At 40.7% G+C, this 23,639-nt stretch overlaps 1 protein-coding gene across 1 annotated transcript in view; it reads right to left on the bottom strand.

The window, feature by feature from the left end:
* The window catches only part of ROR2 (ROR family WNT receptor 2), a 156,861-nt gene extending 149,831 nt beyond the window's left edge, over positions 1 to 7,030 (bottom strand). The window contains exon 1 of the mRNA XM_087742483.1: positions 6,884 to 7,030. Coding sequence (XP_087598609.1) covers positions 6,884 to 6,977 — 94 coding nt within the window. The 5' untranslated portion in view covers positions 6,978 to 7,030. The remainder of the gene's footprint in view (positions 1 to 6,883) is intronic.
* Between the last annotated feature and the right edge of the window lie 16,609 nt (positions 7,031 to 23,639).

The following is a 23,639-nucleotide window of genomic DNA, read 5'->3' as shown; positions in this document are numbered from 1 at the left end:
TTGGAAGGTGGTAAAATCCCACAGGAAGGAAATGAAGAGCTGGCGAGGGGGAAGGAGGTAACTTCTTTTAACATTACTTTTAGCTATGGATGATGCCTGGCCCTGTGCAAGAAAAAAAGTAAAACAGTTACAGCTTGTTAAGGGAAAGATTAATGCTTTACAAATAGAAATGTACATAAGGGGTAATTTTAAGATTTTGCTGGGAAACACAGCTCAAATGCCTGAGCTGTGCTCTGACTTAACCTGCTCCTAAGATTCTTCTGTGCTGGTTATCTCTGCCCCTGGACTTTGTTCTTCAAAAAAATCTTTTGTGTCTCCTTTACGTCCAAGTTAGAGGTATGAGATCTATCTATTCTGTTGTAGACAGGGAGGAAAGAAAGCTCCTCCGCTTGGGCAGGAGGCTGCCAGTGTCATTAGTTTGCATTGGGTAGAGTTCTGTGATTCCTCTTTTAGACTTACATACGATGAACTTATTTTTCTTTACAGTTCATATGGTACAGAAGAAGAGAGTGTTTCTGATGAGTAGAAATAAATTTTATTATTTACAAAAATAGTTTTTGTACTTTTTTTTCCCCAAGAAACAGGGATAAAATTCTTCCTGTCTTTTCCTCTATGTTATCTGTCCTCTATCTACTCAATAATTGAATATGTGACTGCATTATTACTTTGATAAGGAATTAGTCCTTTGATAGTTTGATTTATGATTCAACTAGACAGCTGCGTATGTTGTTTTGAAAAGTAAGACTTCACAATTTTAGGAGAACTCTAACAGAATTTATCCTCTCTTTATAGAACCAGTCAAGTCATTCTACTTACATACACAATACCATGGGAAAAAAAATATGTTAAGGCATTAAACTACCAAAAGCAAGGAGAATCATTTATGGAAGCCACTTCATCTTGAAATAATACTTACCAGATGAACTGTTAAATGAACAGCCTAGAGCAACGTTGATGAGGACAAGAGGCAATAACCCAGAGTTACAGAATTAAATGTTTATGCTGCTCATGTAAAAGGAAGTGTCCAAACAGAGCAATTAGAAGACAGAAATCTAAGTTTAGTAGATGTTTCATAGATATGACAATATACACATGGGGATTTTTCTTTCAAGAAAGAATATTGAACACGTGTGTTGTTTCTCTTTACAAGTTCACATCACCTGAAGTGGAAGTATCAAATCTGAAAGGTACTTAGACACATGTGTCCCATGTGAAATCGATGGAGAGCTCCGTGATGAAATACCTATGCAGACCCAGTCTAATTTCCTGATCGGACTATTCACACTTTAAAACTAGACACTGGCCAAACTGGGGTCTGGAACAGTTCCCCACTGATCTCACTTTGCTGTTCCTGCAAGCAGTAGCCTCCTGTTGCTCCAGAAAAATCAATATAGTGGAAAAAAAGAAGGTCTTCTCTCTTTTCTTCATGCTAATTGTCTGTTAACCTCTGCCCACATAGTCTTTCACTCCTGCAGAATCCTTTTTCCCTATGACTACTTTCCAGCAGTCAGCTTGCTGATTTTACTAAGTAAACAAAGAGCTTCGTGTGCCCATGAAACTGCATCCTCACAACCGCACAATCTTTATGGGATGTCAGTCATCTCTGCTCTGGACCCAGAAGAAACGGGTACATAAGAGCACGCTCGTTCTTCAAATACCTTCTACTGAATCAGTAATATCATGATATCCTTCCTCTTCAATCACTTCTTCACCATCACAGATGGGCATGCTTTGGGACAGTTCATACAGCAAAACCAGAAAGCATCAATATAAATGAAGACTAATTCAATCAGCAGACAGCAGTATAGCCCCTTTGTTTCATGAAGCAGTGCACACTATCGATACATGTGCACAACAGCTCATGCAGATACACGCACGCTAATTTTAAACCACCTCAGAAGCATGGAACTGTCTATAGGATACTCACAACACTTCTTCAACAGGCTTTGCAAACAGCTCAAGACCGGTGCTACCTACCACCCTGTGAGCTAGCTCAGCCTAAAGTAGGTGTACCCCCATTACAATAACAGCATACCACTAGTGAAATGCATTTCTACTGTGATTTCTTGTTTTCACTGAAATTACAATGCAGGTTTGCTTGTGTTCTTAAATGAAAGCTTTTGCCCACTGCCGGTTAAAAGACAAAGTCATACTCAATAGCTAATGGATCACCCTGACTTTCTGAAAAGCATCTTTTACTGCCACCAGAAAAGTCACATAGTCATTTTTAGGTTCACAAAAGATCACTGGGCTGGCATCACTTGGAAAAGAAAGTGGAAATCCTTTCCCAAACTAGCTGAGGAGGACAAAGAGATGTAAAGAGAAAAAGATTGGTTGTGAGTCAAGTCTGTGAAGAACATCAAAAAAACTACCTAGCAGGATGTTTGCAAATGAGTATTGGTGCATGGCAAAGGCTTGGAAAAAGTAAATGCAAAAAGCTGGTAAGGGACATTTCACTTCAAACTACTTACACGTTTAGACAAAACCAAGAGGAAAGACAATCATTTAAGTTAAATTGTTGTTTGTCCCGAATGGTTACTAGCAATGCTGCAGCAGTCTGCAGTACGAGTAACAATTAAAAGCACGATTAACAAACAATGCGTCTTCTTTCAGTGCAGCAAAATCCTGTCGCTCCTTTTCTTTGAAGCTTTAACTACTTTGTAGTCACTGGATTAGAAGACTTGAGGACTTGCATACCTTCCAGACATGCTGAGCCTAATGACAACTTCCTTTACAAAGCAACAGCCTCACAATGAATAAACAAACTTAAATAGCAAGCCATCCTTTGCACAGAGAACATAGTGACAGATGCTATAAATTAGATGGAATACTGTAAGTAACATTTCTTCTCTCTGAGCAACTGCACAACGCGACACAGAACATCTAGAGAAAGATTTATGTATAAAAAACAAAGGAAGTTTGTTTAATCTTTTTTCTTTGCCTGCAGTGTTCAAAATAATACAAAGAGGCTCTTTAAAATAAATTCTCTCAATCAAAAGTATGATTAAAAACTTCAGATCCTGACTGCTTCTAGCTGACATTTTTATTGAATAGAAAATGTGAATTTAAAACTCTGAAGATAAGCCATGGAGAAGACTCTACAAGTCTTCCATATAGAAGGTTCTCATAGTTATCAAACAAAACTCAGTATTTATTACCATTCTTTCCTTTTGCATTTAATTATCATTGGCTAGTGGGCTAAGACTGTCAGTTTTCTAATTAGTGGTCAAATATATTTCCATGCCAATGACAGTTCTGAAAGCTATTCACACCTTACACAAAGTGCAGTGAGTTTAGAAAAAAGATCAGCTTTCCTGCAAACAACTGGAAGCTCACTAAACAGGATTAATTTGCCTCGTCTGTCAACTGGTCCTTTTCTTCCCACATCTTGCATTTCTGTGCTGTTTACAGCAGAAAAGAGATTAAGGAGAAAACTGCAATTCCATTACAAATACTTAACATAATCAAGATACTCAAGGGGAAAAAAAACATTCAGTGGCAACCCTTGACCCAAGGATAAACTTCACCACTAAACTACTTAATTAATGGTAGAAAAGGTTTGATTAAGGTTTGACCTAAAAATAGTTAAATGTAGTCAATGTCATTTCTTAAAAGCTATGTGAATACTTCTTGTATTCAAAGCTGTATCGACTTCTACCACGTGACCTATGTAGAATTTCCAGAGCCGAATCTCAAAAAAAGTCAGAAGGGAGCTGTAGCTAAATCTCATGCAACTTTAAAGATTCAAGCATTTTACAACTTTTTGTAGTTAGGCACTTAAAGGCATTCAGAAGTAATCTGTACTTGTATTCATTTCTCCACTAACGCTGCATTCTAAGAAATCAGGGGGTTTTCTTTATAAAATTAGGTAGGCGTTTACAAACTTCAGGGCTTGCAAAAATCATAGCACAGAGTTACCATTATGTTTTCACTCCCAGACATTCCGTTGACAGATTTTTTTTTTTTTTAAATACGATGTTCTGAATACTTCGCAAGTCACATGGGTATTAACTTCAGGTTGATTAAACGTCCTTTCCTCTGTAATGGTAAGAGGACAAAAGTGTATAAGCCCAGTACATCGTGCATCACCGGTTTCAAGAAACGACCATCCTAGTTTCTGTTGCCGCTCACTTCGTCGTATTGTAAAGCGAACACTGAGAAGGCTGAAATAACATTTTAAAAAATAAACGTTTAAAGGAGACGTAGGTTAACAAAGGCTCTGTTTACCATTAAGCAAATCTAATTAAACAGAAGAATACCGCTTAACAATAGAAGTACACAAGTATTTATTGCTGTGATTATGGGCTCTCAACCACTGCGCTGCACATTCAGTGAAGAAAACGGAGTCTCAGACTTCGTGCCTATCGAAGTACAGCGAATCCGCGCTTCCCACAGGTGGCCGAGACGATTATCACAAGCCCGTTTACGGGGTAGCAATAAAAAAAAAAAAAAAAAAAAAGAAAAAAAATCCCCAAATGCTCTTTTAATGGTAGGTTGAGATGTTATGCTGCCCCCGAGAAGGCCGAAACGCTCTCACCGCATCTGAGGTGCCTCCTGACGACGCAGGCAGGCAGGGAGCACCCTGCCATTGCCCACCAAAGGCGACGGAGATGCGTGGCCACGCTCCAGCCCGAGCGCTTTTTTGCCCCATTTCGCCCCGCTGCCGGCGCGCCCCGCCCCCCCCCCCGCCCCCCCCGGCGGCAGCTCCGCGCCGGGCCCGGGGGCCGCCAGCCGCCGGGGAGCCCCGGGGGGGGGGGGGGGGGGGGCAGCGGGAGGCTGGCAGCGGCAGATGCACAAGCGTCGGTGTTGACGGGCTGCAGGGGGCCAGGGGAAGGGCTGCGAGGGAGGGAAAGAAGCTCCCTGCGCGCCTCCCTCCCGCTGCGTCCAAAAAAGCAGATGGAGCTGCTCGGGGAAGAAAGTGGGGACGGGGACAGAAAGCCCGGCATCTCCTTTTACATCCCGCAGAGGACGGCCGCCATCCCCGCCGCGGCCTCGGGAGCAGGGCCTGCCTTCCACCTCGCCCCCCCCCCCCAGCCTCCCCCCACCCCGGGCGACGGGGCAGGCCGCGCAATTTGTTAGCGGGCCCCCCTTCAAAGGGAGCAATAAAGGCACTAGGAAAAATAAACGCGACGGGAACTGACCCCAAATCCTCGAGCTGTAACACGCTCGCCTCCCGCTCTCCCCTCGGAAAACCCCCGGACCTCTGGCTTTCTGCTGACCCTCTGCCTTCACGGTAATGCAACAAATGGCAAGACCCAGGACCCCAGAGCTGAATAACAGGAAATATAGGCATCTGTCACCTCCCGGGGAGAGGTAAATGGATTAGCGAAGGCAACAAAGGGAAGAAAAGCCCTTTCAAACGTGCAATTGATTAACAAGTCCCCTCTAATCTGCAGCATCACTGTTTTTCCTTAAAGACATCATCGGTCTCCTCCTGCATTTCGGTGCAATTAAGTTAAAGCCAGGAAGGGCGGGGGGCAAGGCGCTGCTTGGGACAGCACGGGGGGGTGTTACAAACCTGGCGTGGAAAGGGTGCCGCCAGCCATCGCCCCCCCTCAGTCCCTGGGCAAAGCGCCCCGGGAAGGAGTTTGCGAGCAAGGTTTATCTGCTGCAGTGGGGAAGAGGACAATTTTCCAGAGAACGGTTTCGCGAAAGATCAAAGAGCTGAATCCCGCAGCTCCTACCTCCCCCGTGCATTTCACATCGCAGGGAAAACGAAAACGCTAAACCTCCCCTCTTCTGCTCTGAAAGCACCACACATCTTAGGCGTGCGGGGCGGGGGGGGAGAGGGAGGGGTGAGGAGGGGGAAAAAAAAAAAAGTTTATGCGGCTTCTTTCAGAGGAACTGTAACTCTTACACCATCGCGGCTCCCCAACCCCACACGCTCCCCAAGGTCCCTATAAATCACGGCGCTCGGCTCGGCGATGCCGGACAAACTGGCAACTGTTCAGCAGCCGCACTGCCGCTGCCACGGCGCAAGGTCAGATGTTAATAAGGGCAGTTTATTCAGCCCTAAAAACAATCGCGGAGCTCGCTGAACCGAGTCCTAGTGTTTCCTGCGCCCAAAGGCTGACCTCCTCGGTCCCCCAGGGTCGGCCAGGTACACAGAGGAAATGGGACCCTTTAAAGCTCAAAAACACACATAAAGAGACCCCGCCGAGCCTCGATCAGCTGCAAGCGCGGCGGCTGCCCCCTCGCCCACTCAACTTTAATCACCCCCCCCCCCCCGCCCTTCCTCCTGGTTCCCGCTGAGATTCTGGCAACACTCAGAGGCCCAAATAATAACACGTTATTATAACCACTCCGAGAGGAGGGCTGGAGGGCGGGCGGAGGGAAGGAGCTCATTGCTATCCACCCCCGGCAACAACAAAACCCCGAACTTTTCCTTTGTTTTCTCCTCCTTTCCCCCTCCCCCCAGTCGCCACCAACCAGCCTCGGTGCGCTGAACCGGCCGAGGAGCGGCACGAAGCGCCCGCCGCCCGAGCTGGGCAGGGGCGCCGGGATGCGCTCGGGGAAAAAGTTTTAGTGAGCCCTCCTCAGCGCAGCCACCGTTGCCCTCCTCTCCTACCCACCCCCGCCCCCTCGTAAAAAAACAAACAAACAAACAAACAAAAAAAAAAATCCGCAACATCAGGTTTCCATTTTGCCAAGAAGAACCAAAAAAAAAAAAAAAAAAAAAAAGAAAGAAAGAAAGAAAAAGAAAGAAAGAAAAAGCGACGAACATCAGCCACCAACTGGGGATGCTGGCGGCTCCGCCGGTCCCGAATGAACACGCACAGCTCCCCCAGAGACGCGCGCACTTCCCCGCCTCCCCTCCCCGCTCCCCGCAGACCCCGTCCCGAGGGGCGGCAGCACCCTCCCCCCGGGGCGTCCCGCTCCTTACCTGCCGCCCGGAGGCGGAGGAGCCAGGCGACCGCCAGCAGGGCCAGGAGGCGGCCCGCCGCCCCCCGCTGCCCCGCCGCCGCCCCCGGCACCATGCTGCCCGCCCGGCCGCCGCGGCTCACAGCCCGCGGGGAAGCAGCGCCTGCGGGCGGAGCGGGCTGCCGCTGCCGCTGCCGCGGGGGCTCGGCGCTGCCGCAAACTTCTCCTCGGCACCGCCGCCCCGGCCCTGCGCTCCCGCTAACGGACTGTCCCCGACTGGGGGCGGAGGAAGCCGCGCTCCTTTCCCCTCCTCCTCCTCCTTCCCCCGCATCCCAACGTCACCCGGGACAAGCCCGGCACGGGGGAGGGGGGAGGCGCGGGCAGGACACGGGCAGTCCCTGCGCTCCGGCACCCTCTGCCGGGGGCAGCCCCCGCACCCGCCCTCCCCTCCGCACAGGGGCAGAGGGGGCCTGACTGGCTTGGGCCCCCTCTGAAGGGCGAGTCCTGCCCCCAAAGCCTCGGGAGCCTTCAGGCTTCCTCAGAAAAAAATCCGCAATAAACCCAAAAATAAGCACGCGGGGGCACATCGGCCAAACCCGCTACTGCTTCTCTCTGCCTCCTTCCTCCTCGCTGCGCAATTAACGCCTTTTTGCACTCACACAGCATTAAGTGACTGAAAACAGTTACTCCTGCCCCCAAAACTTCCCGAGGCGTCAGCCCCGCAGCACGTACTCCGAGAGGCAAGGACCACCACGACCGGCATCTTCCTCTACGCGCTCTACCGGTTCTCTCTGGTTAGGGTGCCAACAGTAAATTTTACTTCCTATCTTTAAGAGGCAGAAAATTTTTCTGTTCCCAGTAACGCTTCAAAACATTTCAAAGTTATTTACTACCAGAAATAAGGGCTTTCTGAGCACAATTGAAATATGCTTTTCAAAATCCTTTTTAGTTTATATTTTTTGCGGTTCAAAGAAATCAGTACTCTAAGATAAGGCAGAACTGTGAGCAGGCGTCTGTTAACCATGTCATACGAACTCTGAGAACACAGTAACGTGGATATTTGCCATATTTTTAAAGTTATAATTTGACAGCAAATTTAATCAGATGTCTATAAATACAACATTCCTATTGTTTTGGACTTCATTTCTGAAGATTTGATGCTGAGTAGTGCTGAATACATACAAATCCCTTTAAGTTCTTCCCGAAGTCAAGCTCTAAATTCACAATCGTTTCAAGTGAAATTAATGTTCCATTCAATCTACTTCTTATTGCAAACAAAGGCAGAGACTACAACATATTCTTTCTTCCTGCTTTCGCACCCCGTTTCGTTCCTGTCAGGCCTCCAGTTCCATCTTGAACATTCTTCTGGCACCTAAGGATGACGAAGGGAGGTCCTGATCCCTCTTTGGCAGGAATGTAGGATTGACTGAATTCAGTCCCTTGCCATCACAACAACACATTTTATAATCCCTTTCATAAACATATGAAGCCTTATGTAAAAGTAATGAGGATCTTTTTCATAAGCTCCACTCCTTAGATTAAAGGCTGCTCCAGACCTTGGCTCTTTGATGGTTACAAACCTACTCCTAATTTCCAGCCTATAGATATTCATGACCAGTTTATACTCCTTATCTCTTGTGCCACTATTACCCTTTCACATAAATAGCTTCCCACTTCTCCTCTCTGTGGTATAAAATGACTAGAATCACACCGCAACCTTTATTTTGTTACACTAAAAAAAAAACCCTAAATTTTTAAATTTCCCCTGAAATTATCAATTCTGCACACCTTGATCACCCTAACAATTTTTTCTGCCATCCTGCCTACCTCCCCATATTTTTGGCAGTCTGATTTAATCTTTCTGAAGATGAGTGGCTCAAGCTCGGCATAATATTGGAGATGCTTTCTCTACAGAGCACTTCCAATTTCCTTTCTGTGCTGAAAAGACTAACTGATACATCCTGATGATTACAGCACCTTTCCAGTTATAGATATTCTATGATGTGTTAGAAAATCCACATCATTTCTTTCTGTATCATTTCCAATGTATACCTAACAGCGGAGAACTGCATCAAAATTCTACATGTCTGGCCTCGCAAATCCCCCCCCTCTTTTTTTGTATCTCAAGTCATCAAGACCAGTTCTTTCTGTAAGATATCCTGCTCCATCTTTTATCAAGAATACCCCTTCGCTCTGCATCAGCAAAAAATTTGGCTGCGTATTGATAATGTGTCCTAAGGCTTTTGTGAATACATTAAATCTGTATTAAATATCAGAGATCAATAGTGAGGAGCATCCCTCCACATAACACTTTGCAATTCAAAATTTCTCATTTTCCTCTCTTCCGCCAGCTCATCATCCACCTTACAGTCTATCGAGGAATCCCCATAAACTCCATGCTAACCCATAGCTTCCCATACGGAGGTATATCAAATGTTTAACTCAAGTCCAGATGAATGAGATCTAGTATGTCCTTTGTTCTGAAAATCGCTGAAAGGAAGCTATTAAGGTCACCTGACATGGTATTTCTTTAGTAAATAAGTTTTATTCTGTTAACTTCCATGATGATATTTTTTCTTCCAAACTGTTCCAGAGCTTTGTAAATTCCTGAGTTCAAACTACCAGATATGTAGGGATCTGGGTGACTTTTTCTCACTCTTCATAAATATCATCTACGGAGCTGAATAAAGCCTTGATCTCTGGGGAAATGGGCAAGATCACATAGCCACATAATGTGATACAGGAAGCATACAGCACATGAGCTGAGGATAACAAAAAGACTGTATGCTCTTCTGCTCCTCTCTGAAAATAGAGCTGTTACTTGCCACAGGCTGTAAGTAGCCACTGTGTTTGTTACTTCCCAGTTACATGATACTGCACCTCCTTCAGTAGATTACATGGGAGGAGTGGGGAAAGGAAAGAAAAAAAAAAAGTAACTAGGCCTACAGTTGAATGTTGAATGTATTCCTTCTCCTTTCCCCCATTTTTATTTTATTCCACAATTCTGGCAATAGCTCCTGTTTGGTTGTGAGGGTAACCACACTTCTTATTAGGTGATGGGATTAGTTTTCTAATGCAGGGCAATAGATGAACTCAGTGCCAAGAAGTGTGCCCAAGAAACTAAAGCAGAGACAGTGCTGTGACTTTTACAACAAAGTTTAGTTGGTTAAAAACCTGTAGCAGTTACCGACCTAAAACCTTACGAGATTTGAGTCTTTGTTCCTCTGGAGCTTATGATTGCTTAACTGAATTTCTTACCTTCCAAACATAATAGGGGATAAAACTGCTTGCATAAATTAGCCTGCATTTTGCATAATCCTCCCAAGAAATAATATTTTGCTTTTTTTTCTCTGATGCTCTCAAAAAATCTCAAAAAATACCTAGGATATGGATCAAAATATTTTTTGCATTTCAGAATAAATTAGGATTTGATAGAAACTTCAGTTGTAAATTTTTTTTTTTTTTACTTAGCAGGGGAAACTGGTTACGTTATGAAGGCTAAATGACTAGACTAAGTTAGCTATTAAGAATTTAAGTTTCCTTCTTAGCCACAAATGATTTTGTCACTGACCACAAAAACTGCCATTTCATATTTCACATTTGCAGGGAGAATCACTTGGCAGGACCATGGTGAAGTCACTACAGTGAAGAAACCACAGTACAAATTCTTGCTCTGTATTGTAGGAAAAAATGTACAGCAGGCAAAGAAGCATGGACAACTGCACATTTCTTTTGAGTTGGTTCACCATACTCATGTAAGCCATTAGAGTGCTCACTTGTGTTCTGCAGCATATGGTCCCAAACTGTTTTGTCACTACTTGACAAAGAAAAAGCTGTGCGTGTATTTGTTTGCATGACCATATGGTACGTGCCTGATAGGAGTAGTTGAAAGCAACAGGCAAAGCTGGAATTCAGCCTGAACTTGCTTGGAAATCCCTGACAGAATTTGGATGGATTCCCTTTGCCACGTGTGTCTGCTTTCATAATAAATATAACAAAAGTAACTTTAAAGAAAATGTAAGATCAGATGTGTTCAAACTTTAAGGTCTTAATGTTCCTATAAACGTTCTACAAGCTTAAATCTAAGTTTTAATTGGTGCATTATCTTTATTAAAAAAAAAAAAAATCATTCCATACCTGATCTTTCTACTCCTATGATGAAAGCAGCACAGAAAACATTATTGCAAACATTACCTACATGCTTCACATTTGCAGGATCAACTCTTCGGCTTTCTTCTACAATGGTAAAGCACGTCTCACAGAATTCTGCTATGTGCCAAAACCAAAAAAAGGATTTAGGCATATAAAATAGGATTCAGACAGGCTTCAGACACCCAAGTCCAAATTTATAACCAAAAAATGTACCTGTTTAATCTTGAATGTCTCATTAGCTGTATCATGTTTGGTGTAAACATTCTGTGCACACCCAGACACTTCTGCATCACCAGAACTGCCCCAGCCATAACAACTGAATGCCCAGTTCCACTGAGGTCCAGAAACTTCCCCAGCACCATGCTTGAGGCTCTTGACAAGCCATGCCTGATTCTGATCACCCAAACAGTTTTAATTGCTATCTCCTGAAAAGCACAGCCTGGAAGGAAGCTGTGGTGATGGTACTCAGTGTTATGCATTGGTCCAGCAAATACCAGCCTAATGTATGAAGAGCTGGGCTCTTGATCTTTCTCAACACCTAGGCCCTCAGGGACTGAGTTGGCCACAAGACACTATGCAGAAGAGCGGGACACACTCTACCCCTCTTACTGAAGCTGTGCCATTGTATGTAAACAAACGTGAGAGTCTTGGGATGGAAGTGAGAAGGCACAAGGGGAAGCTGAGCTGTGTGTCTTGGGCACTGAGTATGGTGTAGGAAGTCTATGAGACTGGTCACCCTGAGAAGTGTTACAATTAGTGAACCAATGCATAAAACAAAAAACAGTTTTAGAACAGCCACTTAAATAAAGAACTGTGTGATCACAGTCTAGCACACATTTCTTTTTTTTTTTTTTAATGAAACTTGTAACTATCAAAATAAAAAAACAAGTTAAAAACACTCATTAGAAAACCTTTTCCTCTACTGGAAGCAAAATAGTATCAGGTTTTGATCCACACTTTTATACCATTATTTATTGTGCTTTAAATATACATGATATTGAGATACCTATATGCATATTAAAATAGCCACAATAAATATTTTGAATGAAATATTTTACCTCCAGTAGGTAAAGCCCATTTCCAAATGGGCTCAGGGGTCATCTCCCTTCTTGCTTTTGTTTCCAGCTCTACACATACAAACATATTAAGCAGTATTGCCGCAGAAGCTGGCTCGCCACAGTATAAACAGACCTGACAAGTATTCACATCATCAACAGTATTTTAAAAAGAAGATCACCAAGAGTATTTCTCATGCCTAGAACCACAGGAAACAATAAACACAGCTTTTCATTTATTTCTTAAGTTAGGATGCAGGCAACACTCACAAAAATAGAGCTGATTCCCCTAACTTGCAAGATCATACTCACCTGATGGTCTGAACAACAAGTAGTGTCTTTGGACCAATGCCTTCTCAATCTTCTCAGTCATAAAAACTGAAGGGGGGGAGAGAGATGCACCTCTCTTCTCTAGCCATTATTCCTACAGGTAAAACAATTAGAGAATGACTTATTGAAGATCAGAATCTGAATAGAGAATGGGATTTAGGTTTCCATCATACAAATTAAACAAGAACATGAATACCTGAATTAATTTAATTTAGAGCTCAACTAATCCTTGAAATTGTTATGATTACACTAAAGGGTGATCTTGGTATTTAGTCTCTCATACTCCAAAAAATAAAACTGAGACTCTTTTTGCATGCAGTTTTCATTATCATTTGTTGTTACTTGTACTGAAATACTTATGTGTATTTATTTTAGTTGTTTATGTGAGCCATCTCCATTGCACTAGAATGCTACAGTTTTGTAAACATGTGAACAATTAAATTGTAACTATTTAACTTATGTAAACTCCAAAACAAGTTCTAGCTGTCAAGCCAGAGCACTAACATTCAGACATTAGATGAATTTCAGAGTAAAATAAGGGTGTCTATGTGCCCTTAACACCCTAAGTTACTTGCTGAGTTCATACAGAACTATAAATCCATACCCAAGCTCTCAGTACTGGGATGCTATGTTAAGTACTGCAGTTTACAAGGCAACACCAAAAATACAACATTCTTTCATTGAGGCAGACGCAACAATGTCAGTGGATCTAGACACCAGAGAACGGTACACTATGCAGGATTAAAATACAGTTCAATTTCAAAATGCATCAGATCTTTGCAAGTCACCACAAAACTATATATTGTTTTATTTTGAAAGGTCATCATCTGGACATGAAGGTGTCAGACAAACACTGAGCTGAACCAAGAGTTTAAAAGTCAGCACCCAGGGGGTATTTGCTACAGAGAATGCTCTTTTGAGAGCCTTGATGTGCCTGTGAGTGTCTAAAGGGCAGCTGTGGGGGAAGTTGAGAGAGGGGAAAGAAGAGAAGGTGAGGATTTTTTTGGTTTGGTGTGGTTTGGGTTTTTTGTTTTCTTTTGGACTGGGGTTTTGGTGGTTTGTTGTTGTTGTTGTTGTTGTTGTTTTGTTTTTTAAAGCTAGCCTTAGCTGGAGAACAAGCAGTCTTCAACATTGGCACGCAGGGGTTCAGGGCCACAAACAGGAATCAGAAGTTGTATGCTCTGTTCCCAAGAGTGCTTAAGAGTACTCCAGATGGGAGAAATCTCATTACAAGCTTGTCAGAAGTGCATCAAAGAATGCTTTGGATTAGGGAAAAAAAAAAAAAAAAAGATTGATATACTTGAGAAAGAGGTAAAGTCTGGGAGAAAACTAGAAGCAGTCAGTACAAGCTATTATTTCTTATGCCACAGACATGAAGTTTCTTGCAACTCCTCTGCCTTCACAGTCACAAAGCAGCCCCCAAATGGACAGCAAACTCAGTCCAGCAGAGGCAGGCTAAACACACTGCAATCCTGCACTAGGGATCAGTCTTGTGGTGAAATGAAATTCCTCTCCTTCCCTCTTCTTTCCCCAAACTCAGGGGTACATATGGCGTACACACATAAGGGAGCAAGAGCGACCATGGGAAGAACTTCAAAAACAACACACAAACAGTAATGGGAACATGAATACAACTAAAATCCGCTCAGTGCTGCTGTGTTCTGTGGCATAGAGCAGATGAGTGCTGCTGGCTCTCAATATACATTCCCTAGTGTTTTCCCTTTGGTCTACAACACTGAGGAAGACCATCTGCCACATTTTTCCCTTCTCTCACCCACAGACTGAACTTCAAGACTTATGAAAAGAAAATTCAACATATTGATAAATACTAAAATATTCAGGATACCATAAGCTAATAATGTATCTACAGCATTCACACACCATTGTGCTTAAAGAATGGGAACCTGAGAGTGACATGGACTCAAATGGATGTACAAGCATGAAAAGAACTGCTTAGCACACACACAAAACTAGTCAACAGTATAGGTAACAGAGACTTTACACTGAAGTACAGTAAAGAAGATGTGATTACAGTGGATTCTACTTTTGAAACCTTTTAAAGACTTCATAAAACCTTTTCTCCCCAGAGAGATTTGCGAAGCCGATCAGTTGGAAGGAAAACAACAACTAGGTCCTCAACTTCCACACGGATCACTGAGGTGCTCTTCTATTAAAAGCAGCATACTGCTAACAAGTAAAATTATTTTAAAATAGACTTTTTTGTTATATACAATTACAGGATGGCACTGTGTCTGAATCAGCTATCAAATGGTTTTGATCTTGCAGTGCTACTACCTGTTCTATAGTATTTTTTCCTTCTGTCTTTCACCTTCTCTTTGTCTATGCACCAGTCCCATAAATACATACTTTACAAAAAATAGAAAAGTGAGATACTTCTGTTCACTTAAAGATGCTCTCTACTGCATTTCGTTCCCTTTACTGAAATTGGAACAATCCGAACAGTTATTCGCTACAGAACTACAAAAAGGAGTCTGCTCCTTTTTTGTCCATCTTCTAGAACTTGTTTGTTTTTATTAAAGTGGATTTTTAAATATCTAATTATCTCACCTCTTCTATGCAGTTATATTCTTTAAAATCCTCAAGTAGAATAAGCTTATCTAAATATATATATTTCCCTTCAAGATCTTATTGTCATCCCCCTTTTACATTCTGTGTCTTTCATTCACAAAAGAGGCGCAAGAAGACTGGAGACAAGCAATAATGAGAAAAATGATTCGTGTTTTGTCTTAGGTTTAAATTGCAAGCTCAGTCTGATCTGCCAAGGGAGATAGGTAACTGCCTCAACCTAGGGGCAGATTAGATAACTCTCCTGAATGAAAAGGTCTTATCTCCATACACAACACAGGGAGAAGAAAAGGGATTGAAGGCAAGAAAGTTGTTTCACCTTTTATTAGGGAATCAATATTTTTGTTTCTGGTTAGCTACTTTGGTGGCACCATGTCCTGTTTCACTTCAGGAATTGTGAGAATATAGTTCCTGGTTTCAGTCCCATTTATGCAATTGAATTTCTGCCTAATCTGAAGGTCTCCTTACAGGGATCATTACGCCTTGTCTGCATCAGTCAGCATTCCCCACTTTGAGCAAACAGGCAAGGATGGATTATCAGATCAGTCATTACTGTTGTACCCCTGAAAGCTGTAATTTGACCAAGATCAAACAGGAGAAAAAACTTACTTTGGTTCCTGTGTTCAGAAATTGCTGAGCCACAGGTTTTGATGGAGGTTTATCTCACTTGCATAACATCAGCTGCTGCGGTACACAAGTGTCTACCTGCCTTATGTGAAAGGCTCTGAAATGAATAGTTCTTGATATCTTTCTTTCCCAACCAACCATAGCAGCAGCAGTCAACTTCTTACAACAAATCTGTAATTAAATTAAATAGCACAGTTAAATTAGACTCAGATGCTCTGAGCTGTTGCATAGACTTGATGATATCTCTGAGACACCAGTGTCATTTTTGTGGAGAAGAGTTAATCTAAAAGGCCCCAGCATGCACCAGCTGCTGCCTTGTGCAACAGCTAACATTATGCAATGCTGGCCCGGCAAAACTCAGACCCTGAGCACAACTGTCCTCTGTCAGGTTCTCAGCAGCTACCGAGCAGCATGGGAATCAACCCCGCTAAGGAAAATAGGAAGTGGAGAAATGGGACAGCTTGTTTCCAACTCCAAGCTGAAGCCCTCTGGGAACGTCAAGGATAAATGGGGAAAGTCTGAACAGCACTTTTTCTCTTGCCTGTAAGTTGTGGATAATAGGGAAAGCAAAGACAATGGAAGATAATATTACTTCTCTGTGTGGTTGATTCTAAAATACTCACTATTTAATAGCAGTTGAGTCAGACAAGAAGGCATAGACTGATTTGGCAGAAAAGCTGCTGTTTAGGCTGTAACATATGAAGGCAGTCTATTTAAACTTCGCATTTCTACACTCACATAGCTTTTAATTCAACAGGAAGGGGAAAAAGACAGCATAGGTAATTGTACTTTTGAAAGGTTCGGAAAGGAATCGGAGACTTTTGTTATATGGTGACTTCTAGTGTACAGGGCTGCTCTCACTGAATTGAACCTGAATGGAGCAGACTGCTTCTGAGCCACACATGGCACTGGAAATAAAAACAATTAAATAAATACATCGGAGCGGAAGGAACCATGAGAAATCATTTTTTTCCACTGTAAAATGGGGGGGGGGGGGGGGGAACTGGAATATTTTTTAGCAGAACTGTTGCCAGTGGGGCTGAATGTGAAACCTACAGCTTGCCATGGATGCTAACCTCATTGAGGAAGTTGCTTTGTGAACAAGAGCTTGAGTTCCTAGAACATGGAGATTGTATAGTAGGTATATGCATATTTTATTAATGATGTACCCAAGACATGGTTTTGTACTGATATGTGTATATTATTGAAATAAAGAACCTTACAAGATCTTCTAATGCAACCAACCACCAATATCCCAAAACCACAATTTTTCTCCTTTTTCTTTAAATTTTCTGGAAAGAATGCCATTAAAGTGAAATGAAGACGACAGAATTAACAGTGCAATAAGGAGAAGATAACTTAAAACAGAGTTCTGCATATATTCATTGTACGTCCAGTTTCTGTTTACATTTGCAATTTCATAAAATTATCTGTTATTGTATTCTCAGGCAATAAAATTCCAACAAAAATGTAGCTAAAACACAAATATAAAAATATAAATAATATAAATACAACATGACTGAGTTAATGCTACTGCTACTTTTGGAAGTTTAACTTTTGCTGTTTACTTTTAGTTTACACCCTCAACATTTTAAATAGCAGAAAAGAAGCAACCATTGCTAAGAATTCCAGGCCAAAGCCTAATAAAAAAAATCTTGTCCTCAGCATTGATAACAACATTGAAGGACTGGTGATGTTTAAGACCTTAAAGTTAGCCTTCCTATTACCTACAATAAACTCCACAGGGTGGAGTTTCATTTTGTTTATTTAGCGGTATATAAGATTGAGGTGACTTCGAGGACTTCTTGAAGCCATAGCTTTTTCAGCTTTCATTAGCATTAGTGGGAATTACATCAGTGGCAGGATAAACTCTAAAAAAATCCATTTTTAAATCAAAAAGCAGATTTAAAGACAGATTTCTATCAGTGCATTTTACATGACTATGCAAAGATTTTGATTTGATCCACACTCAGCAGGGGTGCCTGTTATTCAAACCATGTGGTATCTAGTTGGTATGCAGGGTATAATACTGCTGCTGTCAGCATTTGCTTTAAAATCTGGTGCAATATATTACAAAGAAGATTTGAATAATCATAACTAAAATTTGTTGGGAAGACTTGAAACAAAGGATTGAATGAAGTTGAAAACTTATGGAAACAATAAAATCTGAAATGTTATAAAAAGAAATTTAGTATCCACATGGGAACTATTCTACAACCTTCTTGGCAAATTTTAATCAGACATGCCTAACAAAAGTAATATAAGTAACTTCTATATAAACAAAAACATGCATACCTTCCAACAAAGGGATTAAACATTTTTTTAGGACTACCATATATAGGAATACTTGGTACAATCTGATGGCACTAAACTTAGAGAAAAATGCATAGCCAATTAGCAAACTAATTTCGAATACATATCTGTTTATCAGGTCATCTTTCACTATTTTCCACTGTGAAGACGATATTTAAGTTAACATGTATACAATGTAGTTCTACCAGTTTTATTTCATCTAGCTTTATTTGCTCTTATTAAACCTCAGGAGACACTTTCCTGTCCAAAACACGTACACTGATAACCATAACCTTCACAACCCACCATATTTAAACTTAAAGTTTTACTATCAATGTTGCTATAATTTGGTATTTAGGCAGGTCTGCGAGAAGTTATGAAGCAATTCAGATGAAACAGTTGTTTCCCAAAGAGATCTAAAGCTTTACTGTAAATTACACAGCACAGAGGTGGAAGACACCAGACTTGAAAAGAGAGATTTGCCTCATAATAAATACTTTGTACTACAAAACTTACCACTTCAGGGCTTTTCAAAGGCTTATGGAAACATGAATACATGAAACCCAAAGTTAAAGAAGCTGCGTTAACAACTCTTTAGAGGTGAAGAAACTAAAACCCTGGGGACATTGACCAAAATTTTATAGAAATTGTGACAGTATGATAAATAAAACCTGCATCTTGAATCAGGATATGAAAACTCATACCACTTTGACTTTCAGTTTGTGCTTCAGAAGACTGACCTTCATCTACATGAAAAAATTCTTCCTTCTTTACTCAAGCAGTGAAGTCATCTCTGCCAAACTTTACTTGCATTACTTCTAACATCTTGAGAGCTGAAAAGTGATGTGGAAGCATAAGAGCACACCTTAATATACAACATACAATGTTTCCAAACATGGAAAGAACTGCAGGAAGGATATTTCAGATAGTAAAATGTATTTTGCATTATTTATAGTGATATTAAGCAAAGGAAATTAGACCAGCACTACAGGATTTGATTATTAAAGTTGTCTCATGTGAGTCCTTTTGCACGTTTAAGATCATCGAGATCTTAAGAAACAGAAAGGATACTCTTAACTGAGGTAAAACCATCTTTCTTACAGGTGTTCACTAGTCTGCTGTAGACAGCAATCCGATAACAAGTTCCTGGGCAGACAGACCTAGATACTAGTATGGTTAGTCTTTTATTAACTGTGTTCAGAGGAAGTTTTCTAGTATCAGCAAGACTAGACTCTACCACCAACTATTGGTATGTACTTGATTCTGCTTCAGAACAAAGTACAGGGTCTTTTGAGATCCTTTCCAAGGTAATTTTTTTAAAAACAGCAAGATGGGTATTATTGTTAATAGATTAAATATTAAAAAAAAACCTGTGACCACAATGAAATGTTAAATTCTACCATGACAGAAAAGTGTTTTTCACTGACATGAACAAAGACTGAAGTATCCAAGTTTGTTTATGAAAATGAATACAACAAAATTGAGACTGAACGGAGGACTTAGAAAATACAGACATAATTTCTTGCTGTTATAAGTTATAGTCAATATTCTTTTTCAGAGTATAGATTCTATTACAAATCATGAAAATGATTTTAAGGGACATGTTAGTATTAACCAAGGATAAAGGTTCTGATGACAGTATGCTCAGTTGTTCTGCTGGCAGAAGCAAAATGTATCTGAATTGTGCTTTTGCCACTTCATCTATCCTACTGATTGGCATGCACTTATTTCTTCTTCTTTTTGGCTTCAACATAGCCACTTGTACTTGCCAAGTCTGTGGTATAACCCTATGGAGATGCACACAAAAGGAATACATCAAAATAGAAAACTCAAATATTTCCCTCCATTTAACCCATGACAAAGATTCTACAGAAACTTTTCAATTTCAGTTTTCAACTCTTTCCCTTCCATTTGTATGGATTATTTATTATTTTTAACAAAGAAAAAGATGGTTTATTAAAAAGTAATGATGGAGCAACAATAAGAAACAACAATGCATCAACAGTAAACTCAACCGTGCTTTATTCAATGCTTCATTCTCAGCTTAGGAAGCCAGCTTCCAAAGCACAAAAGGACCAGCAAGATGTGGGGATTTTGGACCTTCTCTTAAGAAATATTCCCCCACTTACTGTATATCTATACCACTTATGTAATACAGCAGACATTTATTTTTACGTTAGACAGATAAATGGTGGTATTAGAGCCCAAGGTGTCTTAAAAAGCAATGTTGTAGGGACTTTATTGACCACGAAGCACACAACCAACCATCAGACATGGTACCAGAATGCATAGGTCACGCATGTTTCTGGCAGTAGCTTTCTAGTCTTTTTGACTACTGATCACCACACCACTGTATGCTAAGAAAGGTGTCCAAACTGTTCTTCCTGTAAGACAATACGTGCAAAAGTAGTCACTGAATTTAATGATATAACCTCCATAAGCAGCCATTACTATCTAGAACTACAATCCAGTCAAACAGGACAGACAATTATTATATGAACAGAATATTCCTAAAAGATGTAAAACTTACCTCATCTCAGTTATCCATTCTGCACCAATAACACAATTTCTCACAATTCCTTCCTTTGATGGACCTATGCCATCAGTTTTATCCCTAATACATGACACCTCGTATTTCAGTATATCATTCCTTATATCCCAGCCCTCAGTATTCCATTGTCATTTCTGATGACCACAATAAATCACCTAGGGATAACTATTGTACCCATAGGAGGACAGAATTTGAGATCCAATTTCAAAGTCTATTAAGTATTTCAGAATACCAGTTTGAGGATGGAGTTCAGACAGGAGAGACCTATATCCGGAGGGATTCTGAGGGTACGAGCAGTGAACTGGTTGAATCTCCAGCTTAAAAATACTCCACACTCAGGTAGGTACTGTGCATTCCCAAACACTCCACCAAACACAAATCCCTAAATAAGTGTAAAAGTTAGTGTTAGGCACACATTGCCTACTAACGTGGTCTGTGTGTACCTCAATGCTGCCATAATTTCATCTTCACCATTACAGATCTTCTTTCAATTCAGGGCCCTCAAAAACTGGGGTGGTGGTGGTAGAAGTTGTTCTTTAGGTTTTTTAAACCACAAGCACTGGGAAAAAACTACAATTGAAGCCATAGTTTGGGTATAAATAATGACTCAGACAACTGTTTTTTATTTTCATTTTTGTTTTCACTGACTGAGAATGTAAATTGAACTTTAGTGCTATTGTGCTTTGTTCTCCCTCTTTGTGAAAATGTGTTCTGCATTAAATTGCATGGATAAACTAGAACAGCTCCAAATATCACCCTTCAGCTTTTGTATAACACAAGAGCCAAGAAAAGATAGAGAATGTGGTTTTATGACCAACAGATGGTGTAATTGGTATCATAGATGTTTTTATGTCAGGGGGTCGTAGGTTCAGCCTCCATCTGGAGCCTTCTCAGATCTGCTGTGTAGCTAAATGATTAAAGAAGCTATATTGGGTCAAAACCACAACCACCTGCCTGAGGGTAAAAGTATTGCTTTCTTGATCTAGCTGTTATACTACAGTTGCCTCCCATATTACAGTTCTCAAGCAACCAATGCGCCAGTTAATACCAACAGGATTCAACAAAACATTCAGCACCAATTTGCTCATATCCTTCAAGATTCACAGTAACTTTTGATGAATCTCATAAAAGTAAGTCTAGTTTTGCTTACTTGAGTGAAAAGCTATTCTAACTCAGACTGATAATTGCAAGAGGCCAAAACCCAAGGAAAAGGAAACAAGTATGCTCAGTAGACCTTTAGAGATTCAGTATTCGTCAGTTGGCCAAGGTGGCTCACATCTCCCAATCAGAATTAGGCACATTTGTATTCTGATGGTAAAAAGCAACATTAATACTCAACACAACTGGCCTTAGCTACAGTTTCTGGATTAGAATCAGAATATCAAAGAGAAACGCTCTAATCCTACAGTATTAAGGTTATGTATAGTTTACCTCACTAAAAGGGTGTACAGACAGATCAAAACCAGTAATTTATGCACACAACGAGGTCACCAGTTTACTTCCCTTATGGGGCAAGTATTAGCAGTATTAAATGCACGAAATCAGTGAAACCATGACTTCAGTGGAAACCAATACTCCCCCTTCCATGAGGCGGGGATTCTACATACTCTTAGTATTATCATTATGTGGTGCACCAAACTTGCCTGGGTTACCTCATAATTTAAGTGCTCTCTATAGTACTGATGCCAGAGAGCTTACCTGGCTAACACTGGAAACAAGTAAAATGTTTCTGTCTAATAAAAAAAACCCATGCAAATTACCACAGTTTCATGCAGTTCTGCCACAAAGCATCCTATTACTGTTTGCAAACTCTGGATAGCGGTACTCCTATGCCAGACAGAAACAGCAGTCCTGGATCTGAATTTTAAAGATAATGACACAGGTATGAGTCAAATGCTTTCCATTATCACATTTCATGTGCTCGTACATAAAAGAACAGTAAAGTCAAACTTTCTTTCAAAATGTCAAAATGCTCCTTTATATTGTGTTTTAAGGATTCTCCCATGCTAATGAAAAACTTGGGATTTATTTGTACTTTAAAATAAGCTTTAACACAAATTAAAAGCTAATGTTAAATAGACTGGCTTGTTTTAAAAATTTAAATACAAACTCTATAATTTTAAGTGAACATAAATGTGAAGAAAACAACATGTGATCTCATTACTAGTTTTACAAGTTTCTCTTTCCCTATATGGCTGAACTGACAGCCTGCTAGATCTCTGCAATCACTTCCTGAAGATTTCTCTGGAAAACCTACATACCTGAGGCCAAGCTTCAAAATCAGAAATTTCAGCTGTTGATAACATGCAAGATTATGTGCTTCTTTCTGCAGATCCCTAAACAAAACATATATATACATACGTCTTCAGAAAGCCGTTGGTTATTAATCACAGGTAAAGTTTTAACTGCACTTTCTTCAATGCTAAACATGTTTTTTCATAGGGGGTCATTCATATTATATGCATTTACTGGCATAAGAAAAACTTGAGATACAAGTGAGAAAAAAAAGGCTTATTTTCTCTCTCATATACACAAAAAATATGCATTTCTATTTATTTTTACTTACCAGAAGCAGTGAAATATTTTCCTTTAACAAAGGAAACATACTCTCTCTGCTGCAGAGCACTTTTCCTAATTGCCTGTACTATGGGAAGGATAACAAACACCACATCAATGTAGTAACATGTATTTCCATTCCAGTCATCTCTGAACAGCGGAGACATTTCAAGTGGATGCAGTATATATGAAAATGAGTAATTTTAGCTGACCACACCAAAATATTTATACTAGCTGCCAAGCATATTGCCTAGACATTGCAGTGCCTCTAAGTAGGAAACATCATCAACATAATTATTCAGCAGCCAAGAAAACAAGTTTATTAATTTAAGTACTTCTATGTTAATTCATGTAGACTGTCTTCATGGGTATATTATATCCCTTGATTACAGCTCAGGAATATCCCACAGTTTCACGTAGTTCTTGGAAAAAATCCATACTGAAAACACTTTGCAAAAATAAATAGGCAGAGAACTGCAAGTAATAAGGAGATCATACATCCTGAGACTGTTGTGAAACACAGCATGACGCTCCTATGCTATCTGAGAAACCTAGCTTGTTCTTGCATGAACTTCAGGAATTATTTCACAGTGCCAAGGCAGTGGATAATTTCACAGGAAAAGTAATAA

The sequence above is a fragment of the Nipponia nippon genome, unplaced genomic scaffold (assembly GCF_047370975.1).
Source record: "Nipponia nippon isolate SJK-2023a ecotype South Korea unplaced genomic scaffold, ASM4737097v1 scaffold_8, whole genome shotgun sequence".
Classification (NCBI taxonomy): domain Eukaryota; kingdom Metazoa; phylum Chordata; class Aves; order Pelecaniformes; family Threskiornithidae; genus Nipponia; species Nipponia nippon.
This window is presented reverse-complemented; position numbering and strand designations above follow the sequence as displayed.